The sequence below is a fragment of the Pinus tabuliformis genome, chromosome 2_1 (assembly GCF_031772625.1).
Source record: "Pinus tabuliformis cultivar Carrire ecotype Pingquan chromosome 2_1, CPIR1, whole genome shotgun sequence".
Classification (NCBI taxonomy): domain Eukaryota; kingdom Viridiplantae; phylum Streptophyta; class Pinopsida; order Pinales; family Pinaceae; genus Pinus; species Pinus tabuliformis.
This window is the reverse complement of record NC_142299.1, coordinates 271,619,718-271,639,174: the sequence shown is the minus strand read 5'-3', so window position 1 is coordinate 271,639,174 and position 19,457 is coordinate 271,619,718. Positions and strand designations below refer to the sequence as shown.

At 35.1% G+C, this 19,457-nt stretch overlaps 1 protein-coding gene across 1 annotated transcript; it reads right to left on the bottom strand.

The window, feature by feature from the left end:
* Positions 1-11,013: 11,013 nt before the first annotated feature.
* Positions 11,014-11,634, bottom strand: LOC149199809 (uncharacterized). Its single transcript, XM_089400719.1, has 2 exons — positions 11,461-11,634; positions 11,014-11,343 (listed from the first exon to the last, which is right to left on the bottom strand). Exons 1-2 carry the CDS (start codon positions 11,632-11,634, stop codon positions 11,014-11,016), a joined length of 504 nt encoding a protein of 167 aa, XP_089256845.1.
* Positions 11,635-19,457: the final 7,823 nt, after the last annotated feature.

Below are 19,457 nucleotides of genomic sequence, written 5' to 3'. Positions count from 1 at the left end.
AAAATTAAATTTTATGATTGTGAATATTTTTTTATTTTTTTTTAATTTAATTTGACATAAAAAAATATGATATAATCTCAAGTCCTTATGTTATTTATTCGTGTTACTATTACCACTTAATAATTATTAATAAATAATCTAAAATCTAAAATCTTCATTTCATAATAATAAATAAAAGAAGAAATTTAATTTTAATAAACCTTGAAAATATCGAAAACATGTTAGTAGCAAACTTTTTCCTCGGTTAACGATGTGGTTTTACATCCAAATGAATCAAGTCTTGCATTAATTATTACACAACACACTACCTATTATTTTACGTGGAGGAGATATAATTAGCAATTATTGAATTGCAGGAAGCCCGGTGGAGTAAAAGGAAGCCATTTAAAATCCCATTGAACAAGATTCTTAGCTATTCTTTTATGTATATATCAATTCCAGTATTACTTACATTTGGCTCTCTTAAACAAGAAAGCCCGCTAAATTGACTCAAATTGAGCTCTGTTGGCAGCTGAAGTCTACTTGGATTCCATTATTTTACCAGGAACGATTATCATGGCTGCCGGAAAAAACGAAGACTGTGGAAATAAACATATAAAGTATCGTCGATCTATGGCAGAATTAGTCAAAGAAGGCGTTGTTAAAAAGGAGCACCATAAATTGAACTGATCAAGCGCTAGAGTTGTTCTTCTGGTTGGGAATTTTCTGTTTAATTCCAAAACAAAATAATTTAAACAACAGAAAAATGCTCTGTTTTTATTACAGAATCTTAACACAAGGAAGCAAATATTGTTTCTGGGCAGAACAGAGTTTCACACATGCGCAATAAAACTTGTATTCATTAATAAAACAACAGCTGTTACAAAAACATTCTTCTTCCAACAGAGGGATCACAGCCAGACTGCTTAACACGCAATTCAAAACCTCACTTTGTTTCTCAAGAAAAATTTGCACTACTGTGTAAAAAAAAATTTTTACATTCGTTTTCTTCTTGAAAAGATTTACACTGTTGTGTAAAAACCCTTTTTACTTATTACATTACATCCTCAAAAAAAAATTACATTCACGCTTTGTTACGCTGCATAACATTCTACTTTCATGCTTCTGCTTATATTGCAGTACATTACATTGCCAATTCAAAACAAAAAACAAAAACTACATAGTCAACGGGCAACATAAAATAAAAACTACACCCGTGAAAATAAAAAACAATAAAAATAAAAGTTTTACCAACATTTACCAACTGTGGTAAATTACATTAATTACTTTACCAAAGAAACTGTCCGTCAATTAAAATCTTTCACTCGCATTCAACGCAAAACAGGGGTGCAACAGGTTAATGTGCGATAGCGATCTACGATTTGATCGCATCGCACAATCGCATCACAAAGGAAGAAAACAAGGGAACAGACGAAGGCAGCGGGCATGAATGCGATTTGCGATCTGCGATCATATCGCATCGCAAGGGAAAAACAAGCAATTTTCTTAAATAAATGTTGCATGGCAGCTGAAATTAGGGTTATCAGTCATACCTAGACACTTCCTAAAAAATTCAAAACTTTTCTGCCCCAATGGTTTGGTGAGAATGCCTGCAACCTGCTCTTGAGTCCTGCAGTGTTGTAAAACAATTTCACCATTGTTTACCAACTCTCTGATGTAATGAAACTTTGTGTCAATGTGTTTCGTTCTCTTATGAAACACAGAATTCTTGGATAATGCAATAGCTGAGCTATTGTCACAAAAAATCACAGTTCCTTTTGCTTGTTCTTGGCATAAGCTCCTTAACATCCTTCTCATCCAAATTTCTTGACATGCTGCTATTGTAGCTACCACATATTCTGCCTCTGTTGTAGACAATGCTACAATAGGTTGTTTTTTAGAAGCCCATGAAATGGCTCCTGAACCCATGTGAAAAACATAACCGGATGTGCTTTTCCGATCATCTACACTTCCAGCCCAATCACTATCAGTGTATCCAATTAAATCTAAACATTCTGAAGTAGTATATAAAATGCCAAACCTTTTAGTACCTTTAACATACCTCAGAATCCTTTTTGCTGCCTACCAATGTGCTTCTTTTGACCTCTCCATGAATCTGGAAATTAAACTAATAACATATATTATATCAGGTCTGGTTGTAGTCAAATACATGAGGCTGCCAACTATGCTCTTGTACAAACTAGGATAAAAATCCTTGTTGTTGTCCTCTTTGCTGAGTTTTAATCTCATCACTGTGGGAGTGATTGCTACCTTGCACTCCTGCATATTAAATCTTTCCAACACTTCATTGACATATTTTGCTTGCGAGATAAAAATCCCATTTTCATTTTGTTCTACTTCTATTCCTAAGAAGTATCTCAGCAAACCCATGTCAGTCATTTCAAATTCTTTTTTCATGACTATTTTGAAATTTTCAATAAAGCAATCATCATTACCCGTGAAAATAACATCATCAACATATAACACAACAATTAGTAATTTACCATCCTTTTCTTTGATGTAGAAGGTGGGTTCTCCCTCACACTTTTCAAATCCATTTTCCAGTAGATAGGAATCTATCCTACTGTACCACGCTCTTAGTGCTTGCTTTAGCCCATAAAGAGCTTTCTTCCATCTGCATACTTTCTGCTCTTGGCCTTTCTTTTCATAGCCTAGAGGTTGTGAAATGTAAACCTCTTCCATTAACACTCCATTTAAGAACGCTGACTTCACATCCATTTGGTAAACTTTCCACTTGTTTTGTGCTGCTATGGATAGCACTGCTCTCACTGTTTCCATTCTTGCAACCGGTGCAAAATTTTCCTCATAGTCTCTCCCATACTGCTGCTTATATCCTTTGACAACAAGTCTTGCCTTGTGTCTTTCTATTTTGCCTTCAGCATTACTCTTGGTCTTGTAAACCCATTTAACTCCAATGACTTCTTTTCCTTTTGGTAGTTCAACTAAATCCCATGTCTTGTTTCTTTCTATGGCATTGATCTCCTCATCCATAGCTTCTATCCATTTCCTCTCTTTAATTGCTTCTTCGAAATGAACAGGGTCATCAACATGACAATATAAAGCAAACAAAGAATTCATACCTTCATTTGCTGCCTCTTGTTCATAAATGTCACTTAAATTTCAAAACTTCTTACCTCTTTCATTTGGTGTACAAGTGCTTGAAGAAGCACTTGAATTTCCTCTTTGTGGTATGCTTGTAGAAGCACTTTCATTTCTCTTCAAGAGTGTCCCTTGCGGTCCTTGTATTGGTGCTACTGTTTGGGAATGTATTTCAGCCATCTCCTCATCATCTTCATTATGTGACATAGAGGTTTTAACATTCACTGTTTTCTCTATGCTTTCATCCCAAGCTTCCTCCTAAATGAACTGAACATCTCTACTCACAATAAGCTTCTTGGTGGATGGGTTATACAACCTGTAAGCTTTGGATTCCTCACTGTATCCAATGAAAATACATTTCTCCCCTTTGTTGTCCAACTTCTTCCTTAGCTGATCTGGAATGTGTGCATAGGCCACACATCCAAAAACTTTCATGTGAGTGATTCCTTGCTTTGTCCCACTGCATGCTTCTTTCGGCACTCTATTCATTACTACTTTTGTAGGGCATCTATTCAAAATGCACGCTGCACAGTCTACATCTTCAGTCCAATAATCATTTGGCAAATGCTTTGCCTTCAACATGCTCCTCGCCATATCCATGATTGTTCTGTTCTTCTTTTCGACAACTCCATTTTGCTACGGAGTGTACCTAGTGGTAAACTTCTTATGGATTCCATTTTCTCTACAAAAACGTAGAAATTCTTTGGAGATATACTCACCTCCTCTATCCGTTCTTAGAACTTTCATATGCAGCCCGCTTTGGTTTTCTACAAGTGCTTTGAAATTGCAAAATCTTTCAAACACTTCACTTTTGTTTTTAAGGAAATAAACCCAAGTTTTTCTAGTAAAATCATCAATGAATGTTAGAATATAGTGGTTGCCTGCAAGTGATGGAGTTTGCATCGGTCCACATAAATCTGAGTAGACAATATCTAAGGGTGCTTTTTCCCTTATTCTTTTCCTAGATGGGAAACTTTCTCTGTGTTGTTTCCCCAAGATGCAACATTCACAAAGGTTGTCTAGTTTCTCTATCAATGGTAATCCTCTTACCATTCCTTTTCTATTCAATAAGTTAAGACCTCCAAAGTTGAGATGTCCAAATCTCAAGTGCCACAACCAATTTTCATCCTTTGGTTCGCTTTGGAAAGCCTCTTGAGTCACTGCTACAATTTCTTCTTTATTTTTTAAATCTTCCTTCATCCTGAGAGGGAACATCCTGTTCCTTGTCATATTTACTTCAACAATACACTGTTTGCTGGGTGCTCTATCCATGATGGTACATACATCATTCACAAAGAAAAAATTGTAACCCTTTTGAACACGTTGTCCAATACTTAAAAGGTTACATTTCATTCCAGGAACATAATAAACATCTGCTATAGTTTTCTTTTCACCTTTCTTTGTTAAGACATTTACTTCTCATTTTCCCATAACAAAAACTTTATTATCAGTCCCAAGTGTGACTTGTGACTTCACACTTTGATCTAGCATAGAAAATAGGGCTATTTTTCCTGTCATATGATTACTGCAACCGGAGTCTAGAAACCATACATCTTCACTCTTTCCTTCAGCTATATTACAAGCTAAAAACAAATTATTTTGACTGATATTTTCTCTAGTGAAATTTGCATTAGTTATATTATTCATATCATGTTGCTTCTTCCTACATTCATTTGCATAATGCCAATATTTTTTACAATAATAATATTGGACATTGGATCTATCATACCTTTGTCCTTGAGCATGATGTTGTCCACTTTGTTGGGTGCTGCCTTGGCCTTGGTTCTAGTTTGGATTGTTGCCTCTTCCTTGAGGATTTGCTGGACTGTTTCTTCCACCTCTGTTTTGGCTTCTGTCTCTTCCTCTCTTGTTTCCTCTGCTTTGACCTCTTACTCTTCCAAAGAACATCTGGATCTTAAAGGCATGTTTTAGAGATGAATTTTCATTTCTATTCAATATCTGCTCATGTGTTATCGGTGATGCATGTAGTTCATCAACTGAGAAGTTTGTGAGATCTTTTGTCTCTTCTATGGTGGTGACAATCACATCGAACCTTGAGGGTAGAATCCTCAATAGTTTCTCCACAATCCTCCTTTCTTCAAGAATCTCTCCATGAGACCTTATCTGTGTGACCAGACTAATCAGATGTGTGAAGAATGAGTCAATATTATCTGACTCCTTCATGCATAGATTCTCAAAATCTCTCCTCGGCAACTGCAGTTTTGCTGTCTTCACTTTCTCCATGCCCTGATAGGTTGTCTTGAGAGTTTTCCATGCTTCTTTGGATCTCTTAGCTGCTGCGATCCTTGGAAACAAACTCTCATGCACTGCTTGATACAAAAAACAGAGGGCTTTTGAATCCTTCTTCTTATTGCTCTTCAACAGATCTTTTTCTGCCTGAGTTAACCTATTAAACTCATTTTCATCTGTTGGTTCTTCAAAACCATCCTCAACAAATTCTCATAAGTCTTGGGAAGCGAGCAAAACTTTCATAGTTATGGCCCAATAGTCATAATTTTTCTCATTAAATTGTGGGAGCTGAGTATTAAAGATACCCATGCTAGTGCTAGCTCCAACCATTTTTCTACTCTTCAAAATACTTGACTGTGTATTAAAAACAACTGACTATCCTCAACACAAAAACTGACTTGAAAAATACCTTGGATTTTCTGCTGAAGAAGCTTCTGCAACAAGAAATCCTTCCTTCAGCTTCTTTGACACCTTCAAAAATCCTGGACAAGCTCTGATACCATGTTGGGAATTTTCTGTTAAATTCCAAAACAAAATAACTTGAATAGAAGTTTTTATCACAGGATCTTAACATCGGGAAGCAAATATTGTTTCTGGGTAGAACAGAGTTGCACACATGCCCAATAAAACTTGTATTCATTAATAAAACAATAGTTGTTACAAAAACATTCTTCATCCAACAGAGGGATCACAACTACACTGCTTCAGACGCAGTTCAAAACCTCACTCTGTCTCTCAAGAAAAATTTGCACTATTGTATAAAAAGAATTTCTTACATTCGTTTTCTTCCTGAAAAGATTTACACTGCTATATAAAAACCCTCAAAAAAAAATTACATTCGCGCTTTGGTGCACTTCATAACATTCTACTTTCACGCTTCTGCTTATATTGCATTAGATTACATTGCCAGTTTAGAACAAAAAAAACAAAAAACTACATAGTCAACGGGCAACATAAAATAAAAACTACACGTGTGAAAATAAAAAACAATAAAATTAAAAATTTTACCAACATTTACCAATCGTGGTAAATTACATTAATTACTTTACCACAGAAATTGTCCGTCAATTAAAAGCTTTCAATTCACGTCAAGTTCATGGTGTAGGCTTTTACATCAACCATTGAATTATATGATTTTCAATTCGATGGCATCGCGAAATCGCATTCAATGCAAAACAAAGGTGCAACGAGTTAATGTGCAATAGAGATCTGCGATTGCACAATTGCATCACAAAGGAAGAAAACAAAAAACAGACGAATGCAGCGGGCATGAATGCGAGTTGGGATCTGCGATCAAATCACATCGCAAGGGGAAAAAAAGCGAGTTTCTGAAATAAACGAAGACAAGAAACGGTGTTGTCGGTGTATAATTCAAATCTATGTCAGGCTAGTTAGCTCTTAAAATGATTTTTTTTCAATATTTTTATATTCTTTTTATACCATTCAAATTGCTTAAAGTTGTTTTATAATATTGAATCTATTTAGATATTCAAAACTATATTTTATTGTTTAAAATTATATTCTAACTCAATAAAAAAAATCTATTTAATAGTTAGACTAAACCCTAATTTACTATTTACTTGGAACTTTTAAAGCGTTGATTCTGACAACTTCGGTTGGTAATTCATTGGCACTGGCAACGAAGACTACACATAGTTATTATATTTGTCACATATCTTTTAATCTATAGTCATAGTCGGAACTACGACTAATAAGAAAAACGGATTCAAAATGAAAATACTAAAAATTCGAAATAAAATTAACGAAATTATATTTTATAATTTAAAATATATGACATATATAATTGAATGCAACATGAGGAGTCACAAATTTATCAATAGATACGCTACGATGAGGTGTTTTTGTCGAGTCCACTTGTTGCTAGGATATGGTTTACTATTGGATTTCATAATTATTTTAAATATTTTTTTTAATAATGTGTATTTTTATTTATATTGAAATATGATACCTTTGTTTTAAAATTAAATATAAATTTATATAAATTTTTAATATTTTGACTTATTAATATTTATATAAATTAATATTTTATAAATTTTAATTATATAAAAAATTTAAATTATAATTTATAAATATAAATTATATATTTTTTTTAATTCTTTGTGATCCATATTATGTTAAGAAGAATCTTTTCAATATAAATCCATATTATATTAAGAAAGTCTAAAATCACATTAGAGAAAATTTTGTCACGGTTTTTGAATCACCTAGTGTGGTGTGTCATCAAGACTAGATGAAGATGCACATCATGTCACAAGACCCATGTAGAGACCAAAAAATCATATAATAGCTAGTTTATGAAAATTAGTATTCTAATCAAATAATATTCCTATAAGTGCTAATATACTGCTAGTTTAAGAATAATAATATTATAAGATAATAAAAAAAATTAATAATAATAATTTAATTAAGAAAGATCAAAAAATATTAATAAGAAATGAACAATCCAAGTCAACCAAATACAACAACAGAGTAAAAAAAATAAAAAAAATAAATAACAGCCAAGTCCTCATTAATGAGACAAGATCCTATAACAAAAATAATAATTAAAGGAGACGAAGATTAAAGCAACGGAATCAAAAGCGAGGACAACATTTTCTTTAAAGGTGAGAAAATGGATCAAAAGAATATTAACTTTAAATAGAAATTCATAAATAAAATGATCAAACCCTAAAAAACAAAATAATTTGCAAACATAAACAAGCTAGGAGGACAGCATAGGGACCTAGCTTCTGCTAATATTCCTGCGATGAAGGAAATCACTAACTTTGGCAATGACATGGGCTTCCTCAATGTAGACGTGATGCCTAGATTTTTCTGCATGTTCTGCCAAAGCAGAGGAGTGGGTCTTGCCATGCTTGATGTCATCTGCATGCTCACGAATCCTTTGATTAATTGAGCGATTAGTCTCACCAATGTAGGGAGTCCCACAAGATCAATGGAACACCTTTCATATTTTTGGGGTCCACAGGGTCTCTAACGGATCTTATGGAGCTTCAGATAGTATTTAGAGGCCTAAAGTTTGAAAGAACACTATTCTTCTTTAGGACCCTCACAATCTTGTCCGTATTTCTTTGGAGAAAACGGAGATGAACCCTAGAAAAATGATCCTTGGTTTCCTTCTTAGCCTTAGGACTTTTTTCAACTTTGAGGAAAGCCTTAGTATATTGGTGTCTACTATACCAATTATTAAAGAAAACACTCAAGAGGTGTGTTTTCTCCTCATTGAGATGGTTATCATCAAAAACCCTTAAAGCTCTAGTTGCTAAAGTATTGAGATCACCAAGTTTTTGAGCCGGGAAATGATGAGAATTAGCGTGAAGATATTGCTCTGTGTGAGTTTTCTTCTAAAAGACTCGATGAGAAAAAGATCCATCTTCATTCCTTCAAAGGAGGATGTCAAGGAAGGGTAGACTATTATTACTTTCAAATTCCATGGTAACTTTATGGAATTAGACTGATTATTAAGATGAAAGAAAAAAACATCCAACTCTTCCTTGCGATGGGACCAAATGACAGAAGTGTCATCCACAAACCCCTTCCACATCCTACACAGAATATGAGAAGAGGTTAAGGCCCTTGATTCAAAATACTCCATGAATATATTAGCCACCTCAAAGGAGAGGGGGAAACCCATGGTGACACCACAAGTTTGTTCATAGAATTCCCCATCGAAGGAAAAGAAAGTGGAGGTAAGATAGATATCAACTAACTTAGCAGTACCAAGATTCGTAATATGCTTGATGGCCTTGATGATAGGGATATTCGTGTAGAGGGAGAGCACATCGAAACTCACAAGATTGTCATCGGGATCAAGCCTGGAATCTTTCAACTCATTGACAAATGAAGTAGATCCCTTGACAAAGGAATATGTATTGCCTACAAGGCGCTTAAGCTTAATTGTTAAATATTTAGCAAGAAGATAAGGTGACCCTCCTATTGTGTTGACAACGGGTCTCAGAGGAGCCCCTTCCTTATGGATCTTAGGAATTCCATAGATTCTGGGGGTAAGAGGGCTACTCTCAATGAGCGTATGACTGAATGAGTTGACTGAGCTACTAGTCTTAATAGCAAGAGCCACACTTTTTGAAATCTTCTTCAAGGGGTCCTTACTAAGTTTCATGTAGCTCCCGCTATTTAAGAGATGATCCAACATCTTCCTCTTGTAATCCTCTTTATCAAAAATAAATACAGCACTGCCCTTGTCGGCTTTGAAACAATAATATCATCTTAATAATCAGTCTAATTCCATAAAGTTCAATAACGAATTTGAAAGTAATAATAGTCTACCCTTCCTTCACGTCCTCCTCTCAAGGAATGAAGATGGATTTTTTTCTCATCGAGTCTTTCAGAAGAAAACTCACACATAGAACTATCTTCAAGTTAATTCTCACCATTTCTCCGCTCAAAAGCTTGGTGGTCTCAATACTTTAGCAACTATAACTTGAAGGATTTATGATGATAACCATCTCAATGAGGAGAAAACACACCTCTTGAGTGTTTTCTTTAATAACAGGTATAATAGACACAAATGTACTAAGGCTTTCCTCAAAGTTGAAAAAGGTCCTAAGTTTAAGAAAGAAACCAAGAATCGTTTTTCTGGGGCTCCTCTCCCTTTTCTCTAAGGAACTACGAACAAGATTACGCGGATCCTAAAGAAGCATAAGGTTCCTTCAACCTTTAGGCCTCTAAATACCATCTAAAGCTCCTTAACATCCGTTAAAGACCCTGTAGTCCCCCCTAAATATGAAAGGTGTTTATGTTATCCCTTGCTCTTGTGGGGCTCCCTACATCGGTGAGAATGGTCGCTCGATTAATCAAATGATTCATGAGAATGCAGTTGACATTAAGCATGGCAGGACTCGCTCCTCTCCTTTGGCAGAACATGCAGAAAAATCTAGGCATCACATCTGCATTGAGAAAGCCCATGTCATTCCCAAGGTTAGTCATTTCCATCCTCATAAATTCAGGGAGGCATTGGAAATAAAAAAAAGGGCCCAATAATTTAAATAGAGATGATGGTTGGAATATTAACAGAAGCTGGGTCCTTGTCATATCCTCCCAGTTTGTTTATGTTTGCGGATTATTTTGATATTTAGTGTTTGATGATTCTATTTATGAATTTGCATTGAATGTTAATATTGTTTTGATCTGTTTTCTCACATTTAAAAAAAAAAATTGTTTCCCTCCCTTTTGATTGCTTTGTTTTAATTTTAGTCTCATTTAATTATTATTTTTGTTATAGGATCTTGACCCATTAATTAGGTCTTGATTCATCTTCATATTTATATATATATTACTCTATTACCTATCTTTGGTTGGTTGGCATGGATCATTTGTTTCTTATTGCTGTTTACGTTTATCAATCTTTATATATATATATATATATATATATATATATATATATATATATAGATATATATATATATATATATATATATATATATATATATATATATAGATATATATATATATATATATATATATAAAGATTATATATATATATATATATATATATATATAGTATTATTATTCTTAAACTAGAGGTTATAGGAATATTATTTGATCTTAATAATCATTATTAAAATATTATTTTCATAAAATAGCCGTAAAAAATTAATAATATCAATAATAATAATGATATCTTTACCCTCCCTGTTGAAGTTTTAAGGCCATACTGATGAGAATTTGGGAGTCCCCTTCCACTATAAGAGGAAGAAGCTTTTTATCCTGCGCTAGATTAAGCCCTCTCCATAACCCTTCCAATTCCGCTGCATTATTGGTATTCCAACCAATTGAGCCAAAGAAAGTGATAAGAGGCCTTCTCTGGGAATTTCTGATAACTCCACCGAATCCCGTTTTTCCAGGATTTTGTTTCGACGCTCCATCAAAGTTGAGTTGAAACACATTGATTGGCGGCGGGGTCCAGCTTGCGGTGGTCACTTGATGTCTGGAGGAATTTTCGTTAGAAGAAGTCTGACCTTGTAGTTATATCTGCCAGTTGTCCCATATAGCTTGTTCCTGCGGTTGCGATGGAAAGTCCTCTTGGGACCAGCCTTTAATAGATAGAGTTTCTTTGATATTGTGATGCACCCCGTTCCATATCTGCTCCATCGTCATTGATTGATCTTTGAAAATCCGTCTGTTTCTCTCCTTCCAGATATTCCACATCAGTAATCCCGGTATGATTTTCCAAAGAGTGTTTAAAACTTTGCTCTGATATGGCTCTTGAGTCCAGTTACGAAGGGTGCCTTTGATGTCCCCCATCACAAGGTCAGTAGTAGAAGGTCAGTAGTAGCTGGAGAATGGCCACTCGACTTGAGCTACTACAACAATGGCTCAGTCATAATCAAGCTATTTCCTTCAAGCATATCAGAAGAGAAGGGAACAAACTAGCAGACTTTCTTGCTAATTTAGGAGTGGATAGTGGGAAGGAATTATTTGAAGGATCACTATAGGGCATAGCCTCGGAGAACCAACTTTCTACCTTCCATTCTATATTAACAAGAGATATGCAGTTGAGAGAAGAACCACACCCGGATGTGGGTGTCTTCAATAGCTGTTAATGCCCGTGCATGCGCAGTCAGAAGCTGGCAAGCAGACAAGCAAGGGTAGGCGGTATAAGGTAGACATTCAAGAAGCATTAATGCCGGCACGAGCCCAAGGTACGTAGATGGAGGTTAAGAGGATGGCGCGCATTCTCCCGGTCTCAATTGCTCTGGTTCTCTCTGGAAGCATCGCAGTGTATCTGCTTTCGGTAAGCATAGGTCTCTTCTAGTGGTCCTGGTCTCAGGGGAAGCCGCCATGGACTCATAACAGTCCCCAGCCGATAAGCCTAAGTAATTCAATTCTGCATCTTTGCATCGGGGTTGGGTGCTCCAAGTCAATTTTCGCCTGTTGTGTCTGGTGTTTCAGGTCAGTCTTCGGCACATACTCTGTAAGGAATCGTGTCTCTACCCCTACTGTAGGTGTCTGGGTTGGGAATTGGGTTCTCTCGGTCATGCTTGGGTATTATCTGTTCGCCAGGTCTTTCTCTTGTGTGTTTAGAGTCTGGGTCTTACACGTTACAGTCTGGTCTTCATTTGGTCTTCGTTACAGTGAGTTGCTTTTCCCTTGCCCTCAGCCTTTGAGTTTTTGCACTCTGCTATCTTATTCGACCATGGCCCCCCGTCGTCGAGGCATTCCCAGGCGTGGGAGTAATTCGGGGTCCCGGGGAGGGCAGGGGGGGAGGGGGAGCCCTGCTCCTCGTCGTATATCTCTGTTAGCCATGGCCTCGCCTTCTTCTCCGCCCTCAGATGATTCTGGTCCCTCTCTAAATAGTTCGTTGCACACCTCCAGATTCAAATTCAAAAGCAGGCTCAACAAACCGCTCATCTCTGCCATAGTCACGGTCATCTTCTCGGAGGAAGAAGAGGAGCTCGCCAGCTCAGATGACGCATCCGGGGATCAGTCACCTTCTCAGAACACAAGTGCCTCTCAAAGCAGCTTGGCGGAAGACGTCCTCAAGGTCTCTGCGGCGGTGCACGAAGAGGACTGTCAGGGTGAAGCTTGCACTCAGATGGACGCTCCATAGGAGAAAATCATTGCCTGTGAGCCAGCGAACAGATATGAAAGTGTCTTGTATCCTGTGCCTCCTCCGGATGGCAATTTAATGGAAGTCGAAGATGAGGTAATGGTTACTTGGGAGCGCGCCCCGGACAAGGCCAACGATAATGCTACTGGTGAGTCACAGCAGGCTTAATCACTTTTGCCTTCAGTTTCAGGACAATACTTCAGTTTTTGGATTTCCAGACTTCGTGGTTAATTCTCAGTGCACTCGGCACCTGAAAACACTAGCTAGTAGGTGCTCATACTCTGGGATTCTACTTTGGACCTCCTTTCTTGTAATACTGCTAACGGACAGTAACCAGTTTTGTACTGCTTAGTTTTGGGTCTATATAGGTCTATTCAGGTTCTAAGGTTATGATCAATATTTTTGTAAATAGAGAGAACAACAATATCCGCAACGGTTTTTTGACAGAGGGATGGCTATGGCGCCCTCAGAGGTTCAAACCTCTTTGTACATATTTTTTCTCTTTTTAATTTAAATAGACTAGTCTTTACACAGAAAAAAGAAAATGATATCTTTACCCTCCATTTTGATTGCTTTGTTTTAATTTTAGTCTCCTTTAATTATTTTATTTATAGGATATTGACTCATTAATGAGGTCTTCACTTCTATTTGTTTTATTTTATTTTATTTTATTTTACTTGGTTCCTTATATTTGGTTTATCTTTCTTAATTAGTATAATTATTATTATTATTATTATGATTATTATTAAACTAGCCATTATGTTAGTGGGTATAGGAATATTATTTGATCTTAATAATCGTTATTAAAATATTAATTTTCATAAACTAACATGTTTGGTCTCTACATCACCCTCTATTTAAACTTGTTCCATGATCTACATCTTCATCTGGTCTGATGATGAACTACACTAGCTCGTTAGAAATGGGTAAGCACAATTTTCTCATACATGGTTTCGACCAAAAAGCTACTCTTAATATAGTTTTTTTAACAAGATAATAAATAATAATTATTAAAAATTTGATATAATTTAAACGATAATTAATATATGTTACAACAATAATATATTTAAAATATATATTAAATTTAATATTTAAAAATTCATATTTTTCCTTAACCAAAATTAAATTTAGAAAATAATAAATATTAACCATTTACCCTATTAAAAAAAATTATATAAATTTGATATACTATTATATATTTTTGTTATAATAAATTTTAATATGAAAAAAATTATAATAATAATAATAATAATAATCATTTGAGTAAAATAAATTATTGTAATATCCTTCAATATGATATTAAATCATAGCATACTTAATAAAAGTTAATTTTATTATTTAGTAAAATTGATGGATATATATTTATTCAGTGGAAATTCTAGCGATAAGAAAATTTAATATTTTTTATTAATATAAATTTTTAAATTTAAATTTTAAATTTAGACTATTAAAATATAAATTAAAAAATTAATTAAATTAGTATAAATTATTTTAATTCTAGTTTTATTTATCTTTTATTTAAGGGAGATCAAATATTTTAATATATATATTTTTTTCATAATTTATTTTTAATTAGAAAAAATTTCATTTAAGATTTAATTTTTCTCTATAAAATATATAAAGTTCGAATATTCAAATTATAGATGTTGAGAGTGTTTGGGAGATCTCTATAAAAAAAATTGGTTCTATATTGAAATCCTAAATATTGAGTTGTGTGTGGCCCTTTAACCACTCTTCCCAAGGTTAGTGTGAATGGAGGGAGGAGAGCTCTTTCACATAGTTGAATAATGGTAACCTATAACTAGGTTGAAAATCCTTAGGAATTAATCCCTCATGTTGCAGGCCAAAACCATAAGGTGGAACATTTAAATGGTTTGTCGCCCAATTCCCCACCAAGGAAAAAAATGTGAGGCAACTGCCTCCCCAATGCAGTAATAGATGCAATGTTTCAAGTACAACCTATCCATATAAGGAAATACATATAATATATGCCACATCACACCCTCAATGGTAAATTCTTGGGCATTAAACTCTTGTAGAAAGAACTCTCTTACTATATCTGACTAAAATGGAAACTTGAGGGGAAAATTAAATGTGAAACGGATGCCAAAAGTTTTTCACTCTAATATTTGCAACCATTGAAGATAAAATGTTTGTCTTTGAAAATGGCTCATACTTATTCAACTCCACTCAACTCTACCTTTGCTTCTCGATGAAGAGTTTTGTTCCTAATAAAGAATGTATCACCACAACTCTAGAATGGATCAAAATGTACTCATTTATTTAGGAATTCTTGGATGAGGAAACCCTCGCTCACATCAACAAATCCATTGGACATTTTGTAAAATAATTAGACCCAATAAAGAAATCCAAGTATATATATTATGCTTATATTTGTGTTTATATGAATATCGAAGAGCCACTCATAGAGTCCATTGATATTTATTATCACGATGAACTCTAGAAACAAACCCTAGATTATGAGCACATTCCCTTTCCATATTGGAGATGCCATATTTAGAACATTAACCCTAATCCTTTGATCACCTCACATGAGGGAATCTTTACCAAGGGAGGTGGTAAACAAAAGGGCCCAAAAGATGACCCACCACCCCCTCAACCTAATCACACTACAAAGCAAATGCCCATAAACAACTATTTTGACCTCCTCTCCACTTTAGAAAACCAAGATCATCCTATGACCATACTATCCCTTAAAATTAAAATTAAAATACCAAACTCTCCCTAAACCACATTCTTGGAACACTAAGTCAAGATGTTAGGTCGAGCATATCTAAACTATCACAAGTTTTCCTCCAATTCATCCTTAAGGTGACCTGACACTGGAACACTGGGAGTCCAATCCCAATCAATAAAGGAGATAACAAAATCCCATAGGGATTAAAGGAAAAGAGGAAGGAGAGGTAACCAACATATTTTTGAAGAACGAGGAGTCATGTTGGTCAACTCATGGTGAATCAAAGCGATCACGAAGGTTTATCCCTCTATCTATACACCCCCAACATGAAGATCGTCTCTTAGAATATAATATGCCTCAAATGAAAAGGCAAACAAAGGCTCGTTAAAGAAAAGTGGTTCTCTGAAATTCCCACCTTAATGATGCTTGAAGAAATAAATTTTTTAGGTGATTTAATTAATATCCTAACTAAAAAATGGGGTAGAGATTGTAAAGTGATAGCTCTCGATGCCTAGGGGATATCATGTAGACTTGAAATTATAGAGAATGCATAGGAGGTTCTCATTGTCAACATTATTTCTTCATATAGAATACTTTCCATCCAATTTCAACTTGTTGGCTTTGCTGAAACGTGTCACCTATCAATTTTTTAATGAACCTTCCCTACCAAAGGATAAACCTCATTTTCTTATATCTATCACTAGCACCATTAATCTTCTATCTCCATCCTTTTGGATTTTAGAGAATGAATTCAACATGATAAAACCTTGGCATAAAAAATAGGGGGTATAAAAAGACTTATGTTGATTACATTCAGTTTCAGGATACATTGGTGACCTCCCAACTAACTGATTTGGACACTACAAATGACACCTTTACTTAGAATAACTGGAGAGGAAGTTCCCAATAGATGGTCGCCAAACTGGACATGTTCCTAGTATCAAAATCTATAATGAACTGGGACAACTTTATAGAAGCATCTGTTATCCCCATCCATGGCTTTGACCATTGGCCTATAAGTCTAAATATTGATATTAAAACATTTCTCAAAAATAGGCCCTTCATATTGGGAAATTATAGTTTCATTTTCCTGATTTTCAAGTGAACATAAAGGTATGGTGGAACAAACATGCAACTCTAGAAGGTACCTGAATGTACAAGCTATAATAAAATCTTAAAATACATCAAATGGAAACTAAAAGGATGGAATAAATATAAATTTAGCAACATTTTAGAGGAAAAACATAAACTCTAAAAGAAAATGGAAATAGTTATAAAGGAATGCAACCTTCATGGTATATCAGAGACATTGATTAAATAATAATTGGCTACTCTAAACCATCTTCAGGAACAGTGAAATAAATAACTAATTTGGCAACAAAAATCGAGAAATCAATGGGTCAGAGAAGGGAAAAAAATATAACATTCTTCCAGAATTGCATGTTGCAACATCACCATGATTATTACATCTCCTCTCTCAAAAATCATGAAGGAGTTAAGGTACAAGAGTATCAAGATATAACTCAAGAAAATCACAAAGATATTCTTTCATTGGTAACACGGTAATGAGATGAGGTTGTCCATAGAGAAATATCCTTTGAAGAAGTGGAAGGAAATATTAGAGCAATGCGCAATAACAAAGCTCCTGGCCTAGATGGTTTCATTGTAGAATTCTTCCATAAATTCTAGCCCACTGTACGCCACAATGTTTGGCAAGCCCTAGAAGAATCTCAATAGACAAAGTCCATCTTATAGGCCATAGATGCTACCTTCCTCACTTTGGCACCAATATAGGACAAGGTGGAACATCTTAGTTGTTAACAACCTGTTGACCTCTGCAATGCCACATATAACATCATTACCAAAACAATAGCCAATTGACTCAAACCACTACTTCCAAATTTGATCTCATCAGAGTAAATTATGTACGTTGAAGGTCACCAAATCCTAAATTTCATCATGGTCTCCCATGAAACCATCCACACCATGAAGCTCTAAAAAACACAGGTATGTTGCTAAAACATGATTACTTAGAGGACTTTAATAAGCTCAATTGGTGGTACCTTTCCATCATCCTCGTAGCCTTTGGATTGTATCAACGATTGGATCAACTAGACCAAAAACCTATTACTGGACCAACATTTTTTATCAATCCTGGTAAATAGCTCCCTTACCATCCCATTTAAATCCTCGAGAGGCATAAGACAAGGATACCCGCTCACACCTTTCCTTTTAATATCAATGGAAAAAGGACTAGGAAGAGCTCTAAAAGAAATAACAATGGAGAACAAAATCATAGGACTTCATCTATTTCGATCAGACCTTCCTTTAACCCACTAATAATTTTTTGGCGTTACAATGGATATGGGTACTCCCACCATCCAAGAGGCAATGAACTTCATGAACATTTTGGATGACTTCACTCAAGTTTCAAGTATGGAAATCATCAAAATTAAGCCTCAAGTTTTTTGTTTTCAATACTACATCCCCTTTTTAGACACATATAGCAAAATTGTTGGTTTCTAAATCATCTAACTCCCCCCTAAAATGGAATGCATCTAATCCAACACCATTTTTTTTGGGGTGTAAAGGATGTATGCTTTGCTCTCTTATGTGAGCACTTGTGGCAATGGCTCCCTAAACTGATGTATGCTTTGCTCTCTTCTGTGAGCACTTGTGGCAATGGCTCCCTAAACTATGGGATCAATAATAACTCAAAAAAATCTACAGATAAATCACATTTTGGTCTTATTAACAATTAAGGGCTACTAGACCAATTTAGGCATGAGTGAATATTGGAGACAATGGATACTGAAATAAGATTGGCAACCCAAGCTAAAAGGGGAATAATTGGACTCAGTTCAAGGGTAACCTCAAACAAAGGCTAATCCCATTCTCCTCCTACCCAGATAAACTACGAAGGGGATACAACTCAAATGGATCCTTATCATTTGAGAAGCTTACCACCTAGTTACAGGGAATCAAGAACTACAAAGATATACAATCTAGATGCACATTGGGAAGCATAACAACTAGCCAAAAACATCCTTTTTTGTATAGCTCTTAGTGCAAAACCAAACCTAGAGATGGGACAATATTAGAAAATGCAACCATCAAGGCCCATCCAAATGCCCTCTCTATCTCTTCCACTCTAAAATCCTCGGCATCTATTCAATAGATGCACATCTCTAATGTTCTTTAGCCTCGATCAGAAAATTTCTTCAATTTTCCTAATTAGGATTTCCTAAGCATTCCAAAAACCATTGCTCAATGGTTAAGCTGAGATTTTCCAATCCTGTTGTCAATTCCACCTAGACACTCATCCCCTACTTCCTATTATGTTTTCTAGATAGATTGTTTGATGTCCAATGCATAGGATGCCCCTCTCACAAACTCACGTGGCATCTTATATTAACTTTGCTTGTGTCTTCATGACATCCAAAATATTTGATCGGGATCTCTATTATGGCTTCCTTGGTATGCATTCACAATCTACTCGTTCACCCTCGTCAATATTTTTTCCTCCATTCATTAGGGATTCGAATGGTATTTCCCCCTTTGTGTGTTCCTTGTAACTTATTTATTCTTTCCTTTCCATCTATACTTTTTAAAACTTGTTGTTAGAAATACATCCCCTTTTATCATTGCTACTTCTTTGTTTGACTTTTTGAAGGGACTACAACTTTTTTCTTGGTTGCATTCTATTCATGATTTCTATTTGGGGTTACTAAATCATATGTGCCTCTTCCTTCCTATGGCAACAATGACTCATTAGTAGGATTGATATCATGAAGGTGGTGGTGTTCGTGGTATTCTAGA